This window comes from Phyllobates terribilis, unplaced genomic scaffold, assembly GCF_046119375.1.
Source record: "Phyllobates terribilis strain yellow unplaced genomic scaffold, ASM4611937v1 Scaffold_3__8_contigs__length_932513732, whole genome shotgun sequence".
In the NCBI taxonomy this organism is placed as follows: Eukaryota; Metazoa; Chordata; class Amphibia; order Anura; family Dendrobatidae; genus Phyllobates; species Phyllobates terribilis.
In genome coordinates, this window is record NW_027362763.1 from 200012147 (window position 1) to 200036161 (window position 24015).

At 42.6% G+C, this 24015-nt stretch overlaps 1 protein-coding gene across 2 annotated transcripts in view; it reads left to right on the forward strand.

The window, feature by feature from the left end:
* The window catches only part of LOC141259040 (glypican-5-like), a 323430-nt gene that overhangs the window by 242166 nt on the left and 57249 nt on the right, over window positions 1–24015 (forward strand). For both annotated transcript variants that reach the window (XM_073674458.1, XM_073674460.1), the window contains one exon: window positions 14580–14724. In XM_073674458.1, coding sequence (XP_073530559.1) covers window positions 14580–14724 — 145 coding nt within the window. The remainder of the gene's footprint in view (window positions 1–14579; window positions 14725–24015) is intronic.

Genomic DNA, 24015 nt, shown 5'->3' on the forward strand with positions numbered 1-24015 from the left:
CTGTCTGTCCCCCTAATAATAGAGTCACCCACTACCAGAACCTGTCTTGCCTGCCCTACACTTCCCCCCTCCCCCTCATTACTGGAGCATACACTCCCCCGGCGGTCAGAGGATCTGTCGTGCTCCAATAATGCCGGTTCTGAACCAGCCTTCCTATACTTCTTCCCTCTATCCCTCCTAACTGTTATCCAGCTCCCTGCCTGTTCAGCCTGCACTTCCCCTCTATGCTCCACCCCCAGTATTGACCCATTGAGTGTCTGCTCGGTGAGCAGCAAACTCCTTTCCATGTTGTCGATGCTCCTCAGTACCGCTATCTGAGCACTTAGATCCAGAATTTGGGCTTCCAAGTGCACGATATGCTCACATCTCTCGCAGCAGTATGGATCCTCGAGCGGTTGCTCACGGAATGCATACATTGCGCAAGATGTACACTGCACGGCTCCGGCCAAAATGGACGTCATTCTAAATATGGGGATACAGTCAGTATATATATACAAGTACAAAACACAATTATTTATATATAGGTGTATGGACGGGGATCAATTAGGGATGTGCAAGTGTATCAATTAGATATCGGCGGGGGATCAGTTAAGTATCAAGTATGGACGGGGGAATCAGATAAGTAGGTCAGGTGGATTAATTAAGCAAAAAGTAAAGTAAAGAAAGAATGAAATACAGTCAGCAATTCAGTCCTAAGTCCTCCCTTCCAAACTCCCTGAATCCAAAGTCACTGAAAAACAAGTCACACACTTACTTTCGTTCGCACTTACGCTCCGGACACACGCAGCTCGTTCACACTCACAAACTAAGAGATTTAAAGAGTTTTTTTTTTTTTTTTTTTTTCTTCCTTTTCCAGCAATGTACCCTTCACCTCAATGCACTTCCAAAGGACTTGATGTCCAACCAGCTGCCCCTTATAAACCCTTAATTATGACCCCTTCCCCTTAATTAACCCCTTGTGAGTAAATCTACACCTCAGGATTTTAGTGCAATGTAGTTAACCCTTAAATACACAGGTAGTAAACTAAGAAACTAAAACTGTAGTGAGAAAATAGGTTTTAAAAAGCCCAATAAATCTAAACAGGTAGATGGACCCTCTTAAGCCATCTATATAGGCATGCAGATCATAGAAAATTGAATAAAATGACACCTTTATAGCTGCAATCCGATGTCTTATTCCCAAGAACGTCGTATTTTTTTAAATATGTAAATGAGCTGTTAAGATCAATCGGCCAGACACAGATCTCCCTGAGAGCTTGTTTTAAATGATCAGGAGAACAGACTGTTAGTCATTACATGTCTCACAGTGATAACACCCCTTTTATTTATAATAAACTCTGGAGGCAGATTCTCATGGAGATCTATGTCCAGCCCATAGATCTTAACGGCTCATTTAGATATTAAAAAAATGTGAATTTTTCTGAAATAAAATATCGGATCGCAGATGTCAAGGTATCATTTTATTCAACTTTCTATGACCTGATTATACCTATATAGACGGCTTAAGATGGTTTATACAACTGACAGATTCCCTTTAACCTTTAAGTAAACCACCTCTTTATCTAGACCAGAATTCCAGTGACAGATATTCAGTTCCCTCTTATGTTAAGTCCACTAGTCATCTTCTTTCCATCTTAGCCCCTCTGGAAGTTCTGTTCATCTTTCAATGCAATTTTAAGTGTCTTCTGGTATTTACTCTATGTGATGTTAATAGTGCTTAAAGTAAATAGTCCCAAAAGATAGCTAACATTGAAATAAAGAAGTGTTAATAGGTTTTTCCCAGATCAAACTTTTGTCTACCAATGACCTCACAGTAAGCTAAATATCCACTTTCAAAATTACTTGGCCCCATAATCACTTTCTAGTAGATGGGACATCATTGTAAATGACCTGTTGTTTTGGGTGGTGCTGTGCAGTGAAGGGAATATGCATGGGTCCAGTGAGGCACCATTTCACCAATCTTATAAACAACATTATGTTCTCACATATTTAGATTAGTTTCACTGCAACTTTACCATTGTTTCTGGCAGTGTTGGCCTTTTATGCCAGACAAATTAAAGTAGCATACTACGTTATGTCCAGCATAAAAGACGGACACCACCGAAAAAAAGTCAATTGGAAGTCCAAAGTTGTATTATTATGCTTACTTATATAGCGCCATTGTTATGCACACGCCCGGACTGACTGGCGTGTGCGTGTTTAGTGATCCCACTGGACCATGAACCGGAGAGTGCCAGGAGGGGCGTAACTAAGTATCTGCTCGATCCGACCAAGGTCGCACTACGGCATACGACGCCTGTGCACCAGGGAGGAACCGGGCAGAGGGACCAGGTGCTACTCCAGGTCAGACCCCGGACACGGCTGTTGACCCACACCGGGGAATACAGGAACAGGCAGGTTCGGCTGGCACACTGACTGGTGGTTATAGGCAGGCACAACTGGTATGCAGGCAGGCGGGTACTGATAAGCACGACTGGTATGCAGGTCGGGGGTACAGGCAAGCACGGCAGGAGTGCAGACAGGGAGGCACTAGCAGGTTGGAGCACAGACGGGATAAGGTCCAATACAGACTGGGGCTCAGGAACAGAACCGCAGATGCGGTAGACAAGCAGAGCAGAGCGAGACCGCCGGAGCGGTGAGCAAGAGCAGAGCAGGGCGAGACCGCCAGAGCGGTGAGCAAGAGCAAAGCAGGGTGAGACCGCCACGAGCGGTGAGCAAAGCAGGGCGAGACTGCCGGAGCGGTGAGCAAGAGGAAAGCAGCGTGAGACCGCCAGGAGCGGTGAGCAAGAGCAAAGCAGGGTGAGACCGCCTGGAGTGGTGAGAAAGAGCAAAGCAGGGCGAGACCGCCTGGAGCGGTGAGCTAAGGCAGAGCAGAGCGAGACCGCCTGGAGCAGTGAGCAACAGCAAAGCAGGGTGAGACCGCCTGGAGTGGTGAGCAAGAGCAAACCAGTGTGAGACCGCCTGGAGCGGTGAGCTAAGGCAGAGCAGAGCGAGACCGCCTGGAGCGGTGAGCAAAGGCAGAGCAGAGCGAGACCGCCTGGAGCGGTGAGCAAAGGCAGAGCAGAGCGAAACCGCCTGGAGCGGTGAGCAAAGCAGAGCAGAGCGAGACCGCCTGGAGCGGTGAGCAAAGGCAGAGCAGGCAGAAACCGCCGGAGCGGTGAGCAAGGCAGAGCAGGCAAGAACCGCCGGAGCGGTGAGCAAGGCAGAGCAGGCAAGAACCGCCGGAGCGGTGTGCAAGGCAGAGCAGGCAAGAACCGCCGGAGCGGTGAACAAGGTAGAGCGGGCAGAAACCGCTGGAGCGGTGAACAAGGCAGAGCGGGCAGAAACCGCCGGAGCGGCGAACAAGGCAGAGCGGGCAGAAACCGCCGGAGCGGCGAGCAAGGCAGAGCAGAGGGGACAGGGCTCTGTTCACACGGAACAGACTGGAAGGGAAAGGCAGAACCAGATACACACAAGATACTTGCAATGAAGTAGCGAGTGGACTCTAAACTCACAAACGGAAGTACAGCGACAACGAGTAGGAGTTAGGTGCAGGTTCAGACTCTGCAGAAAAAGGGAAGGTACGGACATAGAGAAAAACAGGAAGCAGGTTAGGAGACAGTTCAGACAGGAACTGTTACTGTAGCAAGATACAGGTGCGAGTCTGGGCATGCGGGCGGGACGAACAGGCTAGGAGTGTGTTCAGACAGGCCTGGAAATGCAGCCTCCAGGAAGGCAGACAGGCAGGCAAGAAAACACAGAATAGGACCTGGCACAGTCAGAGTGAAGGAGCACACTGAATGAACACGTTGCTCAGGCACCAGCTTCCAGGTGAAGCTGGTTTAAATATCCAGTGACCGACAGCAATAGGCTGAGGACGCACAAGGGGTGTGCCTGCAACAGCTACAAGAAGCAGGAAGTGATCGGGCGCCGCCCTTAAGCAGCCAGAACAGAGGCAAGCAGACAGCATGGAGGGAAGCCAGGCTAGCAGACTGGACTGGTGATCAAGTTTGCGATCTTGCATAGTGGGGGATGGAGCACTATGCAAGAACGCCACCAGGTATGTTACAGCCATCATATTCAGCAGCGCTTTACAGACACCATCATCACTGTCCCCATTGGGGCTCACAACGTATATTCCCTTTCAGTGCATCATAGTTGTTTATGAGGAAACCAAAGAAAACCCACACAAACACGGGGAGAACATACAAACTCCTTGCAGATGATATCCATGGTGGGATTTGTACCCAACACCCCAGTGCTGTAAAGCAACAGTGCTAACCACTGAGCCACCATATTGCCCAAAGTTGTAGACTTTGAACTCCATTTGCCTCATTTTACTCAATGGTTTCGTTGAGCTCCCATCTAAATTCTGTTTTCAGAACTTCTCCTGATGGATAAAGCATAGAAGGAAGAAACGAATTGGGAAACTAGCCTTATTCTGCAATTTTTACATTTTTTTTATATCTTCCCAGCATTGGGATCCTGTAGGTGAGCCGTACACTGTTGACCGGAGTTTTCCATTAAATAGAATGGTTTAGTATTCTGAACTGAGCATCTTAGTAGCTGAAACATAATTAACTTACAAATTCACTATAACGAACTTTAGAATCGCCATCAAAAAATATACTCTGTGTTTAATTTGTATGGATCGGTTGCCTTTAAACTGCAAAATGCATAGTAATTGAGCAATTAAATTAACAAACTGGTACTGCAGGAGTAATATATCAAGGGCAGCAATCTCCAGTTCAACCTCAGCAGTTTTACAGGCCAAAAAGCAGCCAGACAGATCTAAGCAGCGAGCAAGATCTGACAGCCATAAACACTGCCACAAAGAGAGAGAGAGCGGATTGACAACAAGGTCTGGGCTTTCTATGTATTTTCTTTCTGGATGCCGCAGCTCATCTTCTCGGCTCCTTTTGTTCTTCTCTGGTGTTGGAGTAGAGCCGTCACTTTGCTAAATCGCAGGCAGTTGATCTTGAGGTGAAATGATCCTTGGTAACTGGGTGTTGAGATACAAATAATTATTCCAAGAGCTTGCTCGTCAAATTAACATTCATTGAAGCGAGTCCACAACGCTTCCTCCTGCAGATGAAAAGGTAATTGTTGTATTGGTGCTGAGCGGCTTACTTGGCCTTGTGTTGGCTGGCAATCTTGGGAAGGTTACAGGTTATACAACACATGGACATACATGGCTTCCCGATATGGTGCCCTTCAAGAGCTGGTGGACTGAGACGGCTTAAAAAACTGCTTTTACTGTACTTGAGAACAACCTTCCAGCTATAGTCATATGGTAACCAGATTACATCTATTAAAAGATGTGACCTTTTGGATTAATATATTTTTTTTAGGCCTTTTACTCCGGGCAAGAATAATATCTACAGTAAAGCCTGAAGGGTGAGAGGTTGTATAGGATGCAACATCAACCATGTGAGAAGGAGCCAAGGTTCCTTCCTTCACACGCATGTACGAGATGAATCAGGAGCTCAGCATTAACAGTTTCATTAATCAGTTGAGCTGTGAGACACTTCAGCACGGCAGGAAACCCATGCAGAATTCTCCAACGCAGATCCGCAGCCCGGCCTACCCTTCTCTTGCAATTGTAGACTCAATTCAAGGACATTAACCATCTTGCATCTCCATGGATTAGCATGTTTAGCAGTTTTATGCCTTAAAAGTGAAGATAGATTCTCAGGACACATTTTTCCTCGCTCAAGAAGGAATGACACTGTGGGTTTTCCTTTATAAAAACAGAACATCTACCGATTTACCAAGCTCCCTCATCTTCCCACATAGAATGCTCCATTTATTTTATGATGTTTCATTTTGTTTTAGGGTTTTATATGGTTTTTCAAACAACCTTACACTTTTCCACCACCATTATAGACACACACGCATGACTCGACTGGTAGTGACCCAAAATAATAATGAAACTAATATTCACTTAGCCCAGCTTCCACAACAAATGGAGATGCTTAGTCTTTCATTTCAGGTCTTTATGACATTTTAGGACTGCAGCCTATGGGATCCCAGTACTGGACATTTGCATAGGTCGTACCGATACAAGTACGTCATCACATCCGCCTGTGCACTGGGGAGGGGCCCTCTCACAGTGTCTGGTAGACTGCTGGCCTAAATTGCTGTAGTAGCTAAGTTTATCTGTATCCTGAGGAGGCAGATACAGTTTGAGGAGTTGAGCGTAGACATTTACTGCCAAATACAGAAATGTTGGCCAAAATTATATGCCAACAAGATGGTGCACTCTACAACGTGCATTGTCTTTTGCCATGTAGGCTCAGATGTAAACTCATTCAAGGGGATTATTGCTATTTGAATAAGGTAATTTTTAGGTTTTGACACCCAAATTTACTGTACATTCAGCCACCACTAACTGTTAATATTTGTGATAATTTTTATTTATTTAGCACCATCATATCTGCAGCCTTTTACAATTCACTGGGTATATAAAGGGGTTGGATTGTTTGGTGTAGCATATTCAGTGGACCCCATCTAGGGATGGTGGAAGGAAGTAGTTCCACACAATTGTCAGTTCAATAACTATCATTACAGGAATGGTAAGAGAAGCTTGATGGTTACACAGTCTCACACGACGCCGTGAGCTTGATGGTTTCGCTGACTGTATGTTAGTTTTTCAGTAGGGCAGCCATGCTCACAGTTCTAGTCTCATGGTAACCTTATCACTTCCTCACACAGTTGCCACTTCACAGTTCCTCAAGCTCAGCACTAGTCTCCTGGCTATCTCCGGTGTGGCACTCCTCTTTACATACAGGCGTCAGCTTTTAGGCCCTCTTTACTCAGTGGAATAAGCCCCTTCTGCTCCCTTCTTAAGTGGCACTCTTTCAACACTCTCCTTTTCTGTAATGGTGGTACTCACTTATGCATATGGGCTGCTCTCTTTCTCCTGGATTACTCTGCATCCAACTGCCGCTCAAAATGGAGTTCCTCATGCACCACTGTGGCCCCATTCTAAGTCCTTAAGTGCCACACCAATTGACGAGGGCCACTCACCCCCGCTGCTGACTAATTAAATGTTGATAACTTTACTTAAGCCTTCTTGGCTGGCACCCTATCTGCTTCATCTGGAGGTCTGACCTGTTGTAAAAGTCTCAGATTTTCTGCTGCTCAGAAGCTAGAGGAGCGTGGGAGCACATGGTATTGCCAATCCTGCATTGCTCTCTGATCCAACCATGTCACCTGCCACACTAGTACACTTTACTCTATAACCGCTATGCAAACCCAAAACTGACGACACTCATCACACATTCTTCTCTGCTTCTCAGCTCAACTATGTCCCCCCTACTCCTCTATGGCCAGTGTGTGACTGTAATACAACAGTAAAACCCTTGCTGTTTTGCCTTTTCTGCAGTGGATTCATCCAGCCATCATCCAAAAATGGAACTGATCAACTAGCGATAAAGCCCTTAACTTTCAGTAGGATATCTGCACAACTGACCGTTTCAGGACCATACCAAAAGTTCTGCAGACTGTAAAACAGGCATGGAACTATATTTCTTGTTTAATGTAATAATTCCTGGGCCCAGTGTTCCTTTAAGTAACCACGTGGCATTTCTACTACACAAAGGTAAACGGTAACCCATAGGAGCTAAATAGCATATGAACATCCTGGACAGTTAAGACCATAACAGTAGGGACCATGTCAGGGGGAAAAAATACCACTGGTGCAACCTGTGCAGCTGCACAGGGACCCAAGAGGTAAGGAGGCCACTACCACCTCCAAATCAGATGGAAATGTACATTATGATGAGCTCATGAGCTGCAAAGGGCCCATATATTGTTCTTGCACAGGGGCCCTCTTCTGTCTGTGTCCGCTCCGGGACCATGTGATATAAGTCTTTGAATTTTGTAAGAGGATGACGGCTATTTTCAACTCTCTTACATACATTTTCAAATAAAATCAGACACAACAGGGTTACAAAGGCAAGTAGGTAGCAATTTATACTAGAGAAGTGAGGAGCCTGCAATATGCAAGGATAGTGGTGACACAAGAGCAAAAGCACATCGTTTGCCCAGTGGTCCAATTGTGTTTCATACAAAATTGGAGAAGAAATCTAAAGCTGCATGATCCAGTCACTGACATGAACTGCATTAGGCAGGAAGGAGTGCGAGAGATATTGGTGAATGAAGTGATTGAGATCTAAAAGAGTGGGCAGAGGTAATTGGGTCAAATTAAGGAATGGGATAGGCTTTCCCTTATAGCATATTGCACATACCATGAATTAAAGGGGTTGTCCATCATCGGGGAAGTTTTTTTCTTAAATACATGTATTTGGGTCTAAAAAACATTTTTGCAATTGTGTTTCATTAAAAAATTGCATAATTTTGACTTTACGACCTTTGTTTTTCTACACTTTCAACTTGTGGCCTGTGGTCTTAATTTAAAGGACAGAAGAGCAGAAAAAGGCTGCAGTCCGATGGCCGTAGATTTTCTCATGTGAGAGCATCGTGACGATTATGCTAATGACACTCGGCTCAAATTGTGTCAGAGTTTGATAAGAGTGTCACCTTAGTATGAACCAATTCTCTCACATGCAAGAATGCTATCACAGGTGCAGAGAAGACGGAGAACTTAATGTCTCCATTTTCTCCATTGTCTGAGTCAGATTGCACTCGGATCACATCTGAGTGCAGTCTGATGTTTCACACACACCCGTAGACTTGAATGGCTGCGTGTGATCCAAATTTTGGAGCCACTCACCGCATCATGCTGCAATTTTTTTCTGATGCCAAATAGCATTTTCTCACTACCTCATAGTATAACATTGAGCTGAGTGCTATCCAATAAAACTTTGCATAACTCTCGAGCAAGCCCAAAAAAATAATTACAAACGCTCCATCAGACTGTCCTTGGTGAACTGACTGACAGATTCTCAGATAACTCATTCTGCAACCAGCATTAGATGGCAAATAGCAACACAAAGGCTTTAGAAGGAAAAAGCAGAGCAAAAATTTTAATAAAACCAAATTGCAAAAATTATGTATTTCAATAGAAAAAATTGCCCCAAAAGGTAAACAATCCCTTCAATGGGTCCCAACGCTAAGTTTATGCTATATAACATTTAGTGTTGGACTACTCATAATGACAAAGGATTTTCTTTTTTAAAGTAACTTTGAATGTATGAGAAGAAAACTCATCTGTAAATTTAAGTAGATTAAATGCAACCAGTCAGAAATTTAATTTGCTCAGCGTACATACTCTAATACAAGGTAGGGTGTCATAAAAAGAGAGGGACAGAATTACTAAATATGTCTATTTTGTATGCAGCAAAGACTAGACAATCTTAGAATCTGCTCCAGTGGCTTCTGCTGAATAACAAATTTGGCACCACCTTTTGGTTACATTTTGGGCCAATTTTTGTTTATTGCATTGGTGCATCTCCTTTTCTGTCTAAGCCTTACCCTCATCCACTTCCACCCTCCTCCTATGAAGCCTCGTTTTTTTTAAATAGGTGTAAACAATACTTTAAACACATAATAGTGCATTTGACGCATTTTCCTCCAAGGTCGAGGAACACTCACATTAGTAAATCTTCTCCAAAGTGACCTGAGTATATTGCTCTTAGACAGGTAGCTGCTTTCCTGCAGAGGCAGTGATGTGGACCTGTCTCAGAAAAATAATCGAGATATATTTCCACTGTGTTAAATTTAGACTCGGCTTAGAATTAGACTACATGCACCAATTATGAAAGTGTTTTATGTATCGTGAAAAATTTGAACCATCTTTAGACTCTTTTTGTGTAGCTTTATTAAATTTTTTGGTTGGCGTACGCCCCTTTATCAAGGAAGATACAAAAAATTTAGGAAATCTTCCCCGAGCATCCAGGCAGTGCTGACCATTGCCAATCAGACATGGCTTTTGGAATCAATATGCCATAAATGTGTGAGGTTGGAAAACCCTTTCATGGTGTTGAAGGAAACCTAATGTCAAACACTCATCATGAGGAAGTCCTTACAAATTCCTTCCACGTCCAAATCAGCGACAACATTTTACTGGAGATAGAAAAGCTGGGCACAATTTTTGAGTCCCTTTTTGTCTGCAACAAGTCTAACTTTTTCAAATAAAGTGATACAGTGTTATTCCCATGAGCGCCACACAAGATGCTATATTTTCTACTATGATGAGGATGAGTGTTGTAATGGGCTGTGGTCGTCCTCTACTTCCCCTGTGTAGGACGAGTTGTTAAAGGACAGAAGTTGTATTGGGTATTGTTCGAGCATAATAATGCACTGTGGCATGGACAAACGGTCCCCTCCTTGCTGCTGAGTGATCTAGCCTCTGACTAATCTTTCTTTGTGTTGGTCAAATTGCTACTTGGATGATGGGAAATCTATTGCACACGTCTATGAGATGCACATTTAACGGTCATTCTGTGCTAGGTTAATTTTAAGTCTAGGCCACATGAACCAGACCTAGAATTTGGAAACAGCAGATGTGTATCTAGTCCTCTTTTTGTTAGGTGATTTCATAACATGGTGTGAACACGGTTTATCATCTTCTAAGAAGTGTGATTTAAAGAATAAAGGAATCAGGGAATACCTTTTTTTTTTTACTATCGGTCACTACACAGATTGTCCGTTTGTGTAATTACATATATCTCACTACAAAACTTGTAGTAACAAAGTTCCTGTGATGCTCAGTCACTTCTCATGGACAAGCCGTGAGTCAGGATAGTCAAGGAGTCCGAGGTCAAAAACCAGGAGGGTACGTCATAAACAGAGGAAAGAGACAAAGGCGTAGTCAGGTAACAGTCCGAGGTCAAAATACTAGGAACATAGCGGATCAGAACAAAGGGGTTAAACAGACGGATGGTCAGAACGAGGACCATGGTCAGGCAATAAAAGATCTACAAACAGAACGCAAGGCACAGAGAGACAAACCACACAAAAGCTGAATGTACAGTACATCTGGCAGTGGTCTGGGACTAACAGCCCAGTTAAGTAGCTGGGCAATCACCTGGGACAATGAACACCTGGAGACAGGCAGCACCTCCCAGTCTCAGATTGGACGGCCAAGCTGTCAATAAAAACACCGACAGCTCAGCACGCCCCTCCACCAGACTGGACACTGAGCTGTCAAAGTACTGACAGCTTCAGCACTCACCTGTACCAGATTGGACAACTGAGCCATCAGTAATTGCATCCCAAACACACTGAGGGGTGGAATCGTGACAGCTCCTTTATTGTCCCTGCTTCACTGACGCTCCTGGGACCCAGCAGCTCCACTCATGTCCACATGTTCGAAAAGGTTTCCATGTTATCAGTTCTGTGTATGAAGGGGTCTGGCTGGATAATCATTTCAATATCTAACCCTAATGATGTCACCTCATATAACATGGAGCTCTATTCAATTTAAGTAAAATACTAATGAAACTAAATGAGACTAATTTAAACGTTAAACTATGTAACGGCGCCTTTGATGCAATATTATGAGGCAGAGAAACATATGAAGCATTTAATACTAATATCATAAAATCTCCTAATGTATATTCGTGCGGCACCTGGTATAAGTTCTACTAATTTTTTCTTATTTGTATAAGTTTCTGTCCATGATGGCTAAAACCCTTTATTACCATTACAGTTTGGAGAGATCTGTGTTTTATTCAGCTTTTCTCAGAAAAAAATTATTTTTTAGTATCTTTTTTAGCAACAATATTCATGAAGAATTTTTATTTTATCTGGAAATTCTATTTAAGACCTGATTTTTTTTTTTTCTGCTGAGCTCAGTATTTGTGATCTGCTCCATGCAAGTTTAGAGTGTAACATATAAGGACCAGTGTAATGAATTGGTATAAAAATCAGCTACAAGTATAGTACAGGGTGGGCCATTTATATGGATACACCTAAATTAAACGGGAATGGTTGGTGATATCAACTTCTTGTTTGTGGCACATTAGTGGGAGGGGGAAAACTTTTCCAGATGGGTGGTGACCATGGCGGCCATTTTGAAGTCGGCCATTTTGGATCCAAATTTATTTTTTTCAATGGGAAGAGGGTCATGTGACACATTAGAATTATTGAGAATTTCATAAGAAAAGCAGCAGGACCCCATTAATGGGAAGCATGTGGGTCCCTCTATGTTCACGGATTCGGGAACAGCATCATACAGAACCTTATTTCTTCCATTGTAAAACTGACACATAATGAAACCCAGACACCCCCATAAAAACCAGTGGGGTCCTTCTGCTTCCATTTGTGTCATTTATGCAATAGATTCATTTTAGACATTAATCATGTTAGATTTGAAAAACAGAACAGTCGCATGGAATTTCCACATACAGGTGGGGACATAGTCTGACTGCAATGTTACTTTTATTATGATTCTGATTTTTGCCAACACAATGCACAATTATGTGGACAACAGTTTCCAAGCAATGCACTTTTTTCCAACATGTTGCACATTACTTTGCACTTTGGTTTGGTTGTGTCGTTGTACATCAGGGGTGGGGGACCTCAGGCTCATGGACCGTTTACGGCCCTCGATGACCTTTTATCCGGCCTCCAGGCAGATCCCCAGGGACCGCAGTGCTTGGACTGGCAGCTGTATTTTGACCGCCGTGTCATGTCTCAGGGCCTGGGCCCCTGATCTTTTCTGACTCTACCAACACCCCTGGCCAAATCCGACAAAGTCAGATTAATCAAAATCTAAAAGATAAGGAAAAGGATGCAGCTAAAAAAAACTGAATTGCCAGCTTCCAGAGACTTCCAAAGACCTCACTTCCTTCATAAAAAATAGTAAAAGTGTATCAAAATAGTAACAATGAAAAGTACGCCATAACAAAGTGCAATCATTTATATACTGTAGCTCAATTAATGTGAAAAAAAAATTTTTACACACCAAATATTTTTTTCCAAAGTTCTACATTTTTTATACAAGAAAAATTTACAAAAATAAAAGAAACTACAAAAGTTTGGTATTGCCCCAATGTACTGACCTAAAGAATTATGTAGCCTGGTCATTTTTACCACACTTTTTTTTTTCACCATGTGGATTTATTTTCTGGGTTTTTTAGTATTTTATATTGTAAAGTAAATGGTATCATTCAAAACTACATCTCCTTCCATAAAAAAAACAAACCTTCACATTGCTGTGTGGATGGAAACGTTATGGCTCTTGGAGTAAAGGGAGAAATAAAAGTATAATTAAATAAAAACAAAATATATTTCTTACAGGAGGGGGTTAATCCGAGCTGTAAGTCTAGTTGTGTTATGTAGAACCATGAGACATCGACATGTTGTAGCCATAATACAGGTAGTAAAATGCAGCCAAATTATGGCCATCTGAAACCCGCTTTATCCAGGGAACATCCATATCCATTAAACAAGAGCATCTGTAGAATGTTCAGCCCCTGATTTATATTCTTAGTTTCTGGACAGGAACCAGACAATGTAGTCAGCAGATGATGTGTGCAATGGAGGCTTTACTGGAGAGCGACTATTCCACTGTGATAATACAGGCTCTTAGAAATAGGGACGTATCCAAATGTACTCATACCAGCAGACATTCTTTTACTGCTATTTAGGTGATTAAACAAGTTGGTTACAGCATGCTTCAAATCTGTGACGTATCGTCCATAGCGGCAGACCACGCAGCACTGGGCAATCCGAGAGCAGGAGTGTCCGTGAGCTCAGTGCCATTGGGTAGTCTGAGAAGTGCGGCAGCCAACACATAGGGGACCCAAAATTGGTAGATTATTGGCAGATAATCTTACCCGAGAAATCAGCCTCTTTCCCTACTTATCAGCTATTTCTTCCTCTCCCTTCTGCCCCCTAAACCTGTCATCCATTTAAAAAAAAAAAAAGCAGCTCAATCTGTCTTGCTCTGACAAGAGGGACTGCCTAAAAGTGACATAGCCCAATATACTCTGTGGAAAGGAGGAGAAGGAGCAGGGAGAGGAAACAGGCAGAGGGAGATAGAAATATTGTGCAGAGCTCTCTAAGAAGTCTATTAACTCAAATCAGAACTTGATTCAGATAAAGACAGCTCAGTTGTGCTGTATACTGTATTTTGCGGACTGTAAGACGCACTGGACCATAAGACGCACCCCAAATTTTGAGGTGGAAAATAGGAAAAAAATGTTTAAATAAAATGGTGGTGCGTCTTATAGTTAATTTTAATGGTTGCTTACCGGGGTGGCGGTGGTGGAGCGGGGTCACAGGAGGCATGGTTGCTGCTTCAGGAGGCCGGCAGCAACAGCAGGAGTGGGGTGATGCTGCAAGCCTTGGACTGGGAGGAGGGGTCGTCCAAGTGGTGTGGGATCCCGTCTCTTGAGATCTCAATATGTGCATGCACCGCTTCCGGCGGCCATTTTGCCGAAGCCCACCGCAGGGAAATTAGTAGTAAAAGGGACTCCGGTCACCGGCACCAACATTTTATGAGAGCCTTTCTGGCCAATGCAGCAACGAGTATGGATGATAAAAGTCTGAGTTTTATTAGGCTTATGGGCTCTATAAGGTGCTTTTCTTGGTTTGAGCAGTCATTTTGTGCTGACAGACCCTTTTTGATATATCCTATAATCTATAAAATGTTCAAGCAAATGATGCCTTTATTTTTATGTTTTTAGATGGGCAGTGAAAAAAGGATCAAGCCAGAACGGTGGCGCATTACAGAGGGCAGCGGAGGATATGGCAGATCAGAAGGCGAGGATGCAAGTGGAGACTGTGATGATGAGGATGGGTGTCAAGGATCTGGTGACAATGTTGACCCAGGTATGAAGCATGGCATTTACAGTGTCATGCTACAATGACATATCTATTCTCCTTAAACAGCAAAACAATGATCATAACAAGGTCAATTTGCTAATTATACCAGCATTTTTCTAAAAGGGGTTGTCCAGCTCAAAAAGCAGTTACTGTGCATTTTATTACATGAAATAAGTATTTGATACAATAAAAAAAATAGAACTTCATATTTGGTACAGAAACCTTTGTTTGCTATTGCAGAGGTCAGACGTTTCCTGTAGTTTTGACCAAGTTTGCACACACTGCAGCAGGGATTTTGGCCCACTCCTCAATACAGATCTTCACCATATCTTTCAGGTTTCGGGGCTGTCACTGGGCAACATTGTCAACTCCCTCCAAAGATTATCTGTTGGGGTCAGGTCTAGGGACTGGCTAGGCCACTCCTTTGAAATACGTCTTATGGGGCCTCTCCTTAGTAGTTGCCCTGGCTGTGTGTTTCAGGTCATTGTCATGATGGAAGACCCAGCCACGACCCATCTTCAATACTCTTACTGAGGGAAGGAGGTTGTTGGCCAAAATCTTGCGATACATGACCCCATCCATCCTTCCTTCAATACGGCGCAGTCATCCTGTCCTCTTTGCAGAAAAGCACCCCCAAAGTTTCCTCCACCATGCTTCATAGATGGGACGGTGGTTCTTCTTCCTCCAAACACGGCGAGTGGAGTTGATAGCAAAAAATTCTATCTTGGTCTTATCTGATCACATGACCTTCTACTATGCCTCCTCTGAATCATTCAGATGGTCATTGGTGAACTTCAAACGGGCCTGGACATATGATGGCAGGAGCAGGGGACCTTGCGTGCCATGCAGGATATTAATCCATAACCGCATAGTGTGTTACTAACGGTAATGTTTGAGACTATGGTCCCATCTCTCTTCAAGTCATTAACCAGGTCCTCCCGTGTAGTTCTGAGCTGATTCCTGTCATTTCTCAGAATCATCCTTACCCCACGAGGCAAGTTCTTGCATGGAGCCCCAAACCGAGGAAGAATGACAGTCATCTTGTGTTTCTTCCATTTTCTAATAATTGTGCCAACAGTTGTTGCCTTCTCACCAAGCTGCTTGCCTATTGTCCTGTTGCCCATCCCAGCTTTGTGCAGGTCTATTATTTTGTCCCTGGTATCCTTAGACACTTCTTTGGCTTTGGGCATGGTGTAGAGGTTGGAGTGCGATTGATTGAGTGTGTGGACAGGTGTCTTTCATACATGTAGCTCTTTTATAACTTTTATACAGGTAGTTCAATCAGGTGAAATTAATGCAGGTAATGAGTGCAGAGTAGGAGGGCTTCTTAAAGAAAAGCGAATAGGTCTATGAGAGCCTGAATTCTTGCTGGTTGGTTGGTGATCAAATACTTATTTCATGCAAAAAAATGCAATTTAATTATTTAAAAATCATACAATGTGATTTTCTGCATTTTTTGTTTAGATTCTGTCTCTCACAGTTGAAGTGTACGTACGATAAAAATTACCAACTTCTCCATTCTTTGTAGGTGGGAAAACTTGCAAAATCAGCAGTGTATCAAATACTTATTTTCCTCAATGTATCTTTGTATGTATTAGAAAGAAAAAAATATGCACTTTCTATTATGTTTAAATTAAAAAATGTGCCCTGATCTAAAGATGTCCGTGCTGGTCCAGGCATTCTCCACTTTTGGCTGGGGTCCAACATAGGAGAGAAATCTCTGTCAGTAAGGATGGTAAACTGCTGTGGTCACATTCCTACCCCTGAATACACCAAGTTTGTCCTGTGTCTGTTGTATATATCATGTCATGTGAATTGCAATGTATAGTAATGTAAGATAGGTAGCGTAATGTATAGGGATGTAGATAGTTGATGATAGGCTAAGTTAGGAGTTAATGTTTGGGACTAGCTCGTAGTGGGAGGTGTTAGAGTTAGGGAAAGAGACTGCTTCCTGCTAGTTACGGAGAAGAAGTTCAGAGTGAATAGTGAGCAGAGCTGCCTTAAGGGTGACCCTGAGTGAGAAGAGACTGAAGGACAAGGGATAGTGAGATCCTGAAGAAAGTGACCAATAAGACAGAGTGACCATCCGGAGACAGGTCTTAGGAGAAAATGCCTAGCCATGGGACCTTGAGCTTATAACGCAGAAGGTAATGGACCTTAGCAGGACTGAGAGACAGGGACTAATGAAGGGTCCCAAGCACCAGTAGTGGAAGAAATAGGACGCGGAACCGTTGAGCAATTAAGGAGACTGCTGATCTTTACTGTATCGTTAAAGGTGGGTGTGGCGAAGTAGGGAGAAACAGTGTGCCTTTAAAGCACTAGAGTATACTACAGAGGAAGGATACTGTGTGGAATAATGCTTCATACTGTAAAGGAAATGTCCTTAAGACTTTGTACTCGCTATCCATCCCTTGTATATAATCCTTACCAAGTTACTGTTCAGTAAAGAGTTTATTTTTGAATGGTAGTCTTCCTCATTGAGCTGTGGAACATCTTATCCTAGCGAGCCCACACCACTGGCTACATGCGGCCTACATGGGCGTAGCGCCCTCACAATACAAGTCCACATTCCCAGCCAGGCCACACTTTCATGTGTGCTGGGTTGCTGAAGATGAGTACTTCGCCCCCGGCTACTGCCCCACGCTATGTTACATGTCGACACATCACCAGTGTTGTACGTGAATGGGGCTGGCTCACTGCTCATATCATTAGCAAAGGTAGCCTCATTCTGTGTATGTATAGGCTGTTGCAGAGAACAGAAATGGGTTAGTCATGTATTGGAGCCAATCAGCCAGCCCCCTTCACGCACAGCACTGATCTTGCAAAAATGTGGTATGTTTTTGGGCTCTAGCCCAAAAGCAAAGCGCGTGTACAACACTGCTCAGGGAAAGTATGGCTCTTAATTACAAAGCCACAAATCCTCAGTGTATTGCCACGTTGGCTCTGTAAGTAGAGAATTACTCCTAGGGGACAATACTTTCATGAGGGCATTGAGTATTTTCTGGGTTTTTGCCCCTTTTTTGATTGAAGCAGATTTGAGGCAGATTGAAATCTGCAGCATATCCATTCTTTCAGCATTTTGCAGCATTTTTCACCTATTATAAAGAATGGATAAAAACACATAAATGCATTAAAAATGCACATATTTTATGCTGCAGATATTTGCAGTACATTTGCAGCAGATTTTTCTGCTGCTGCAAATACTGAATGTGTGTACATACCCTAATACGTCATTGCATGTAATATTATATACCCAAAACAAGAAAAAAGCGCCCCAGTATAAAAAGGCACATCCAAAAGAAATGAAAAAAAAAAAATGCATAAAAATAGATCATTCGACACTGTGGATCACCAGCTACTCATCACTATGCTTCGCACTATTGGCCTCAAGGACACTGTTCTCTCCTGGTTCTCCTCCTTTCTTTCTGACCGCTCCTTTTCTGTGTCTTTTGCCGGCTCCTCCTCCTCTCTCCTTCCCCTTACTGTCGGGGTACCTCAGGGATCAGTCCTAGGCCCCCTTCTTTTCTCCTTATACACCGCTCCCATTGGACAAACAATCAGCAGATTCGGTTTTCAGTACCATCTCTATACTGATGACACCCAATTATACACCTCTGCTCCGGACATCACCCCTGCATTACTACAAAAGACCAGTGATTGTCTTTCTGCTGTGTCTAACATTATGTCCTCCCTCTACCTAAAACTGAATCTGTCAAAAACTGAACTACTCGTATTTCCTCCCTCCACTAACCTACCTGTGCCCGATATTGCCATTTCCGTTTGTGGCTCAACCATTACTCCCCAGCAATAAGCCCGCTGTCTTGGGGTCATTTTTGATTCAGATCTTTCCTTCACTCCTCACATAAAATCACTCGCTCGTTCATGTCATCTACACCTCAAAAACATCTCAAGAATCAGGACTTTTCTCACCTTTGACTCGGCAAAAACTCTTACTGTAGGTCTTATTCATTCTCGTCTTGACTATTGCAACGCTCTACTAATCGGTCTCCCTCTTACTAAACTCTCCCCTCTCCAATCCGTCCTTAACGCAGCAGCCAGGATCATATTCCTCGCCAACCGCTACCCCCATGCCTCTTCCCTGTACCAGTCATTGCATTGGTTACCCATCCAATATAGAGTTCAATTTAAACTTATCACGCTTACCCACAAAGCGCTCCATGCTTCAGTACCCCCCTACATCTCCTCCCTTGTCTCAGTCTACCACCCTACATGTGCCCTCCGTTCTGCCAATGACTTAAAACTAAAATCCTCCATAATCCAAACTTCCCACTCCCGTCTCCAAGATTTCTGCCGTGCTGCCCCAATTCTTTGGAATGCACTACCCAGGACAGTTTGATTAATTCCCAATACCCACAGTTTCAAGCGGACCCTAAAACCCCATTTCTTTAGACTGCCGTATCGCCTAAACACACTATCTGTCCGTCCCAGTTTTGGCCCATATTAAAATCTTCAATTTCAGGTTCATACCAACCATGCACTTAATAGCCTCTGTCAGGACTGTACACATACTGGCTGGCGACCAGTCCATGTATTATTATTTATCCTATTTAGTATATCAAGGCTGCATTATACAATATATGTACTTTTTACCTTTTGTGTCTCCCCCATTTCCTCATAGACTGTAAGCTCGCGAGCAGGGCCCTCACTCCTTTCAATATGAGATATGCTTATTCTGTATTGTTTGTATAAGTTCCCCCTAAAATTGTAAAGTGCTGCAGAATATGTTGGCGCTATGAAAATAAAAATTATTATTATCATTATCTCTTTATTAGAAACCCATAATAAGACCTGACAAAGTTTAAAAGCATCTGAAAAAGTACAAACAGTTTACATAAAGAATGACATAGCCACAGCCCATCCACAGCCCATATTAAGAGCTCGTGCAGACGGCCGAAGATTATTTCATCTGAGAGAATGGGGCCAATTACGCAAATGACACTCTGATCAAACTCTGATCAAAGTGTGATAATAGTGTGATTCTCATCTGAAAGAATCAGAGCACACTGTGAGGAGAAGATGGAGAACAAAAATTCTCCATCTTCTCCATTGTGTCAGTACGCAGAAAATGGACTGCACTCAGATTTCATTGGAGTGCAGTCTGATGATTTCCAAGCACTCATTGACTTGCATGGCCGAGTGTGATCCGCATATCGGATTAAACTTGAACATGCAGCGATTTTTTTCATCAGACTGGCTCTATCTGAGGAAAAAATCTGACATATTCACGGCCCCATAGACTGACATTGGTCCAGGTGCGATCTGATGTTTTGTCAGCACTCGGACTGATAATACGGTCGTCTGCACGAGCCCAAAGGCTGGCAAACCACCACATGGACTAATATTATATAAAGGAGCAATAACATCTGCCAATAAGGTGATCTTACAAACCCATAAGTTATGAACAGCACGGTGCCTCAGTGGTTAGCACTGTTGCTTTGCAGCGCTGGGGTCCTGGTTTCAAATCCCACCAAGGACAACATTTGTTTTCCCAGTGTTTGTGTGAGTTTTCTCCAGGTTCTCCAAATTCCACCCATGCTCCAAAGACATACAGGTAGGGAATTTAGATTGTGAGCCCCAATGGGGACAGTGCTGATAATGTCTGTAAAGCGCTGTGGAATTAATGGCGCTATACAAGTGAGTAAAATAAATAAGTTACAAGCAGTAAAAAATCATTCTATAAAGGAAACTAAGGACATAAGAGATTGACATGTAAATACAATGTCAATAAGACCATTACATTAAAAATGCAAAAACAATCCAAAGTTTATGACCCATGGGAATATAGAGGTAAGATAGGTAATACCAAATTCAAGGCTCCAAGAGAAAGACTTACTTAATGTTAGACAAGCAAAACATTGTCCATGTGTTTCGCTGGTTATGACAAGCTTCCTCAGGAATGATTCTTTGTCCCACAACATTATGTTTCTCGTGGAGCCTATTTTTACCTACTGTTTTTTTTTATTTTTTGCATGTTCCTTCTTCTTGTTTTGGGTGTACATTTGTATTTGCGCCAGATTATTGGTCACTCCTACCTATAATAATGGTGCCCACCACAATGTATTTTATTTATCGGATGTAACAGACTATTTTATCCGGCAGAAAGGACCACTAGAAATCTAAGGTATATGGGGGTACAGTGGTAGCCCCATTGCCTATTATGGCTTTGAACAAATCCGAGTTGTAATGTGGCAATGTGCATTCCTCCTATACAAGGAGATACAAGCGGTAAGTGCGGTATGTGGGGAGGAAATGTGCCATTTTGTCTCAGACTCTTTCATGTCATTTTTATGGAACCAGAACTATAAATGAAGCCATGGCTGAACAGGCTTGTGACACTTCCTTTAAATAAGAAAATGAAAATGCAGTGACCATATCACAACGTTTTCTGTTGTTGCTTGAACTTAATTCTGTGCCCCGGGGATCAAGGAAGTGATTTACAGTATCAAGATCTAACGAGGACTTTCATATACAACGCTTGAAAATTTTACTTCAAGACTTACGCCATAAAAGAGGAAATGTGGAGAGCAAGCTGGCGGGTTTGCTGAGCTTGGGCGTCCAGTCCACAAACACAGTGAAGGATGTGTGTATACTGGGAGAGAAATGTGAATGATTCCTTTGTGTGCTGCAGAGCTGCGCTCTTGTTCATTCATTTATAGGATCCATACACAAGGCGCTCTTGTTTCTTTGCCATTGTTCTTTTGTATAACTACAGAACCCCTCATTTTTGGCCAAGGACCCTTGCTTTCTTCCAAAAAAAAAAAAGATCTCCGATCTATTTGACATGGTTGTCAAGTCACGCTCTCTGGCCCACAATTTGGCTTTGTTCGGATTTTTACACATTTTCTAATCAAAGTCTTTTATTTGCAACACAAAGCATAGAATTTTCCTCATATCCCACTCTACGGGGACGGAACCAGAAGGAGTATTGCTTATACGTAAAGAAATATCATTTATACACTGTATATGTAAGGGAGAGGAAATAATAGTAATGTCGTGTGTAGGTACATTCACTCCGAATAATATTGGATATCTTAAAAGGAATGTGTCATGAGAAAATGACTTATTGTTTAAATCAGGATTTTATGTTAAATGTATTCAAAACATACAAAAATTTTTCTACTGATTTTTTTTTAGTATCACTATGTATATTAAAAAAATTCAGAAATCTTGCAATTTTCCCACTGGTAAGCCTAACACTAAACCCATATTTCCTGTTCTCTAAAGCAGCCACATGGACTTAGGCAGCAATAGCCTGGCTCCGATCTATTGACTTCTATAGGAGAGCTTTTTAGACATGTAAGGGTTGTGGACAATGGCTATCGCATTCCTACCCTTAAAGACACCAATCGCGTTGTTGTAGTGTAGTGTGAATAATGTCTTGCGTCTTATTGTAAATAATGTTATGTGATATAGAGTGTGATAGGCATTAATAATGTAATGTGTTCCTGTATAGTGTGTAGTAATGTACGATAAGTAATGTAATTCGTTAGATATGTGTAGTTTGACTGTTGGAACGTTTAGAGTTAATGTTTGGAACTAGCCCACAGTGGGAGTGGCTAGTGTTAGGGACAGTGACTGCTTCCTGCTAGGAAGATAAATAGGGCCTGGAGTTTTTCTGACGTAAAAGCTTTGATAAATCAGCCCCAATGTCTGAGCAGAGAATTTTGAGCTATATAACAGAAAAGCAAAGCACTAACTTTGCAGAAAATATATTAAGTACCCAAGACCTAATTTTGAACCTATTTATACAAAAAAATAGTATTTAAGGGTGGAAATCTTACATTCTTTTAGCCATTTTTGGCAAAGCTGTAACAAAATGGAAGCTGTATCTGCCTCTATATATCGTGGTATGTTGGCGATTCTTTATAGTAGAAAAGCTGAGTGACAACCTACATGCGAGCAGTAATGGCAGCTCTAGAGGTTGTCATTCAGTCTCCAGAAAGTTACTCAACTAAGTAATGGCCAAACAGAATTTCGAAGAACACGACAGAAGAGGACGCCTCAAGGACTTCTATTCACAGGTGATGTTTTTGAGCTTAGGAAATGTTCTTTAAGGAAACGCAGCGTGAGGCAGCTGATGGAGTCTTGATGAGTGAAGTTCTATGAAGCAAAGACTGGATTAAAATGATGTCCCATCACTGCAGGTGTGGAAACAATAAATAGCTCAGGCACTGAATCGATAACATTACAGTGATAGATGAGAGCTTAATAAGATAACGTTCATTAGCCGGCTCTCCAGAGAAGCTCTCTGAGCACTTTAGCAGCAGGCCTCTCGACAAGGAGGAGGTCCACGGGCTGGTGTCACTTTCATTAGCTGCTGTCATCATCTCTCGCAGCCATCCGATTGCTGTTGTTAAGCAAAACTCGCAACCAGCTGCTCAAGGACCATTACTTTATAGGATGCATTTGGCACTCATAATCCAAGGACATCCACAGAAAATGAGCCAATTGTGCATCGTTGCCCCGGCCCACCTCCTCCCGGGACATCATTCATTATGGTATAGTCATTTTTCTCATATTACATTATGCAATTGTGGAATTTTATATACAAAAGGATCACGTGTGCCCCAAATATAACAGGACAGCAACATAATGTAACATAGCATTGCAGGAAAAGAAATATGATGTCATTGGAATCACTGAAACTTGGTGGGACGATACATATGATTGGAATAAAAGGCTAAAAGGATACAACTTATTTGCAAGAAACAGAATTGATAAACGAGGAGGAGGTGTCGCATTGTATGTTAGAAAAGCGTATATCTGCACAGAGATTGAAGCTTCAGAGACTGGGAGTTCTGTGGAAACTGTTTGGGTAAGAATACAAGGAGAGAACAACGGAAAGGACACCAATGTAGGCATTTACTACAGGCCACCTGGGCAAGCTGAAGATATGGATGAACTCTTTATGTATCAAATGACCAAGTTCTCCAAAAAATATGACGTAGTGGTCATGGGAGATTTCAACTATCCAGACATTTGTTGGGAATCTCTCTCAAGTAAAACTAACAGGTCAAGCAAATTCTTATCCTCTCTTGCTGACAACTTTATCTTCCAAAAGGTAGGGGAGAAAACAAGGGGATCTGCTACTTTGGATCTAATCCTTATAAACAGGGAGGAAATGGTTGAGGAGGTAAAGGTGGCTGGGACCCTAGGAGGCAGCGATCATGCTATTATAGAATTTTGGATAACTAGAGGAGGAAGACATGTGAAGACTCAAACTTCAAGGTTAGATTTTAGAAAGGCAGATTTTAAGAGACTCAGAAAGAGAATAGG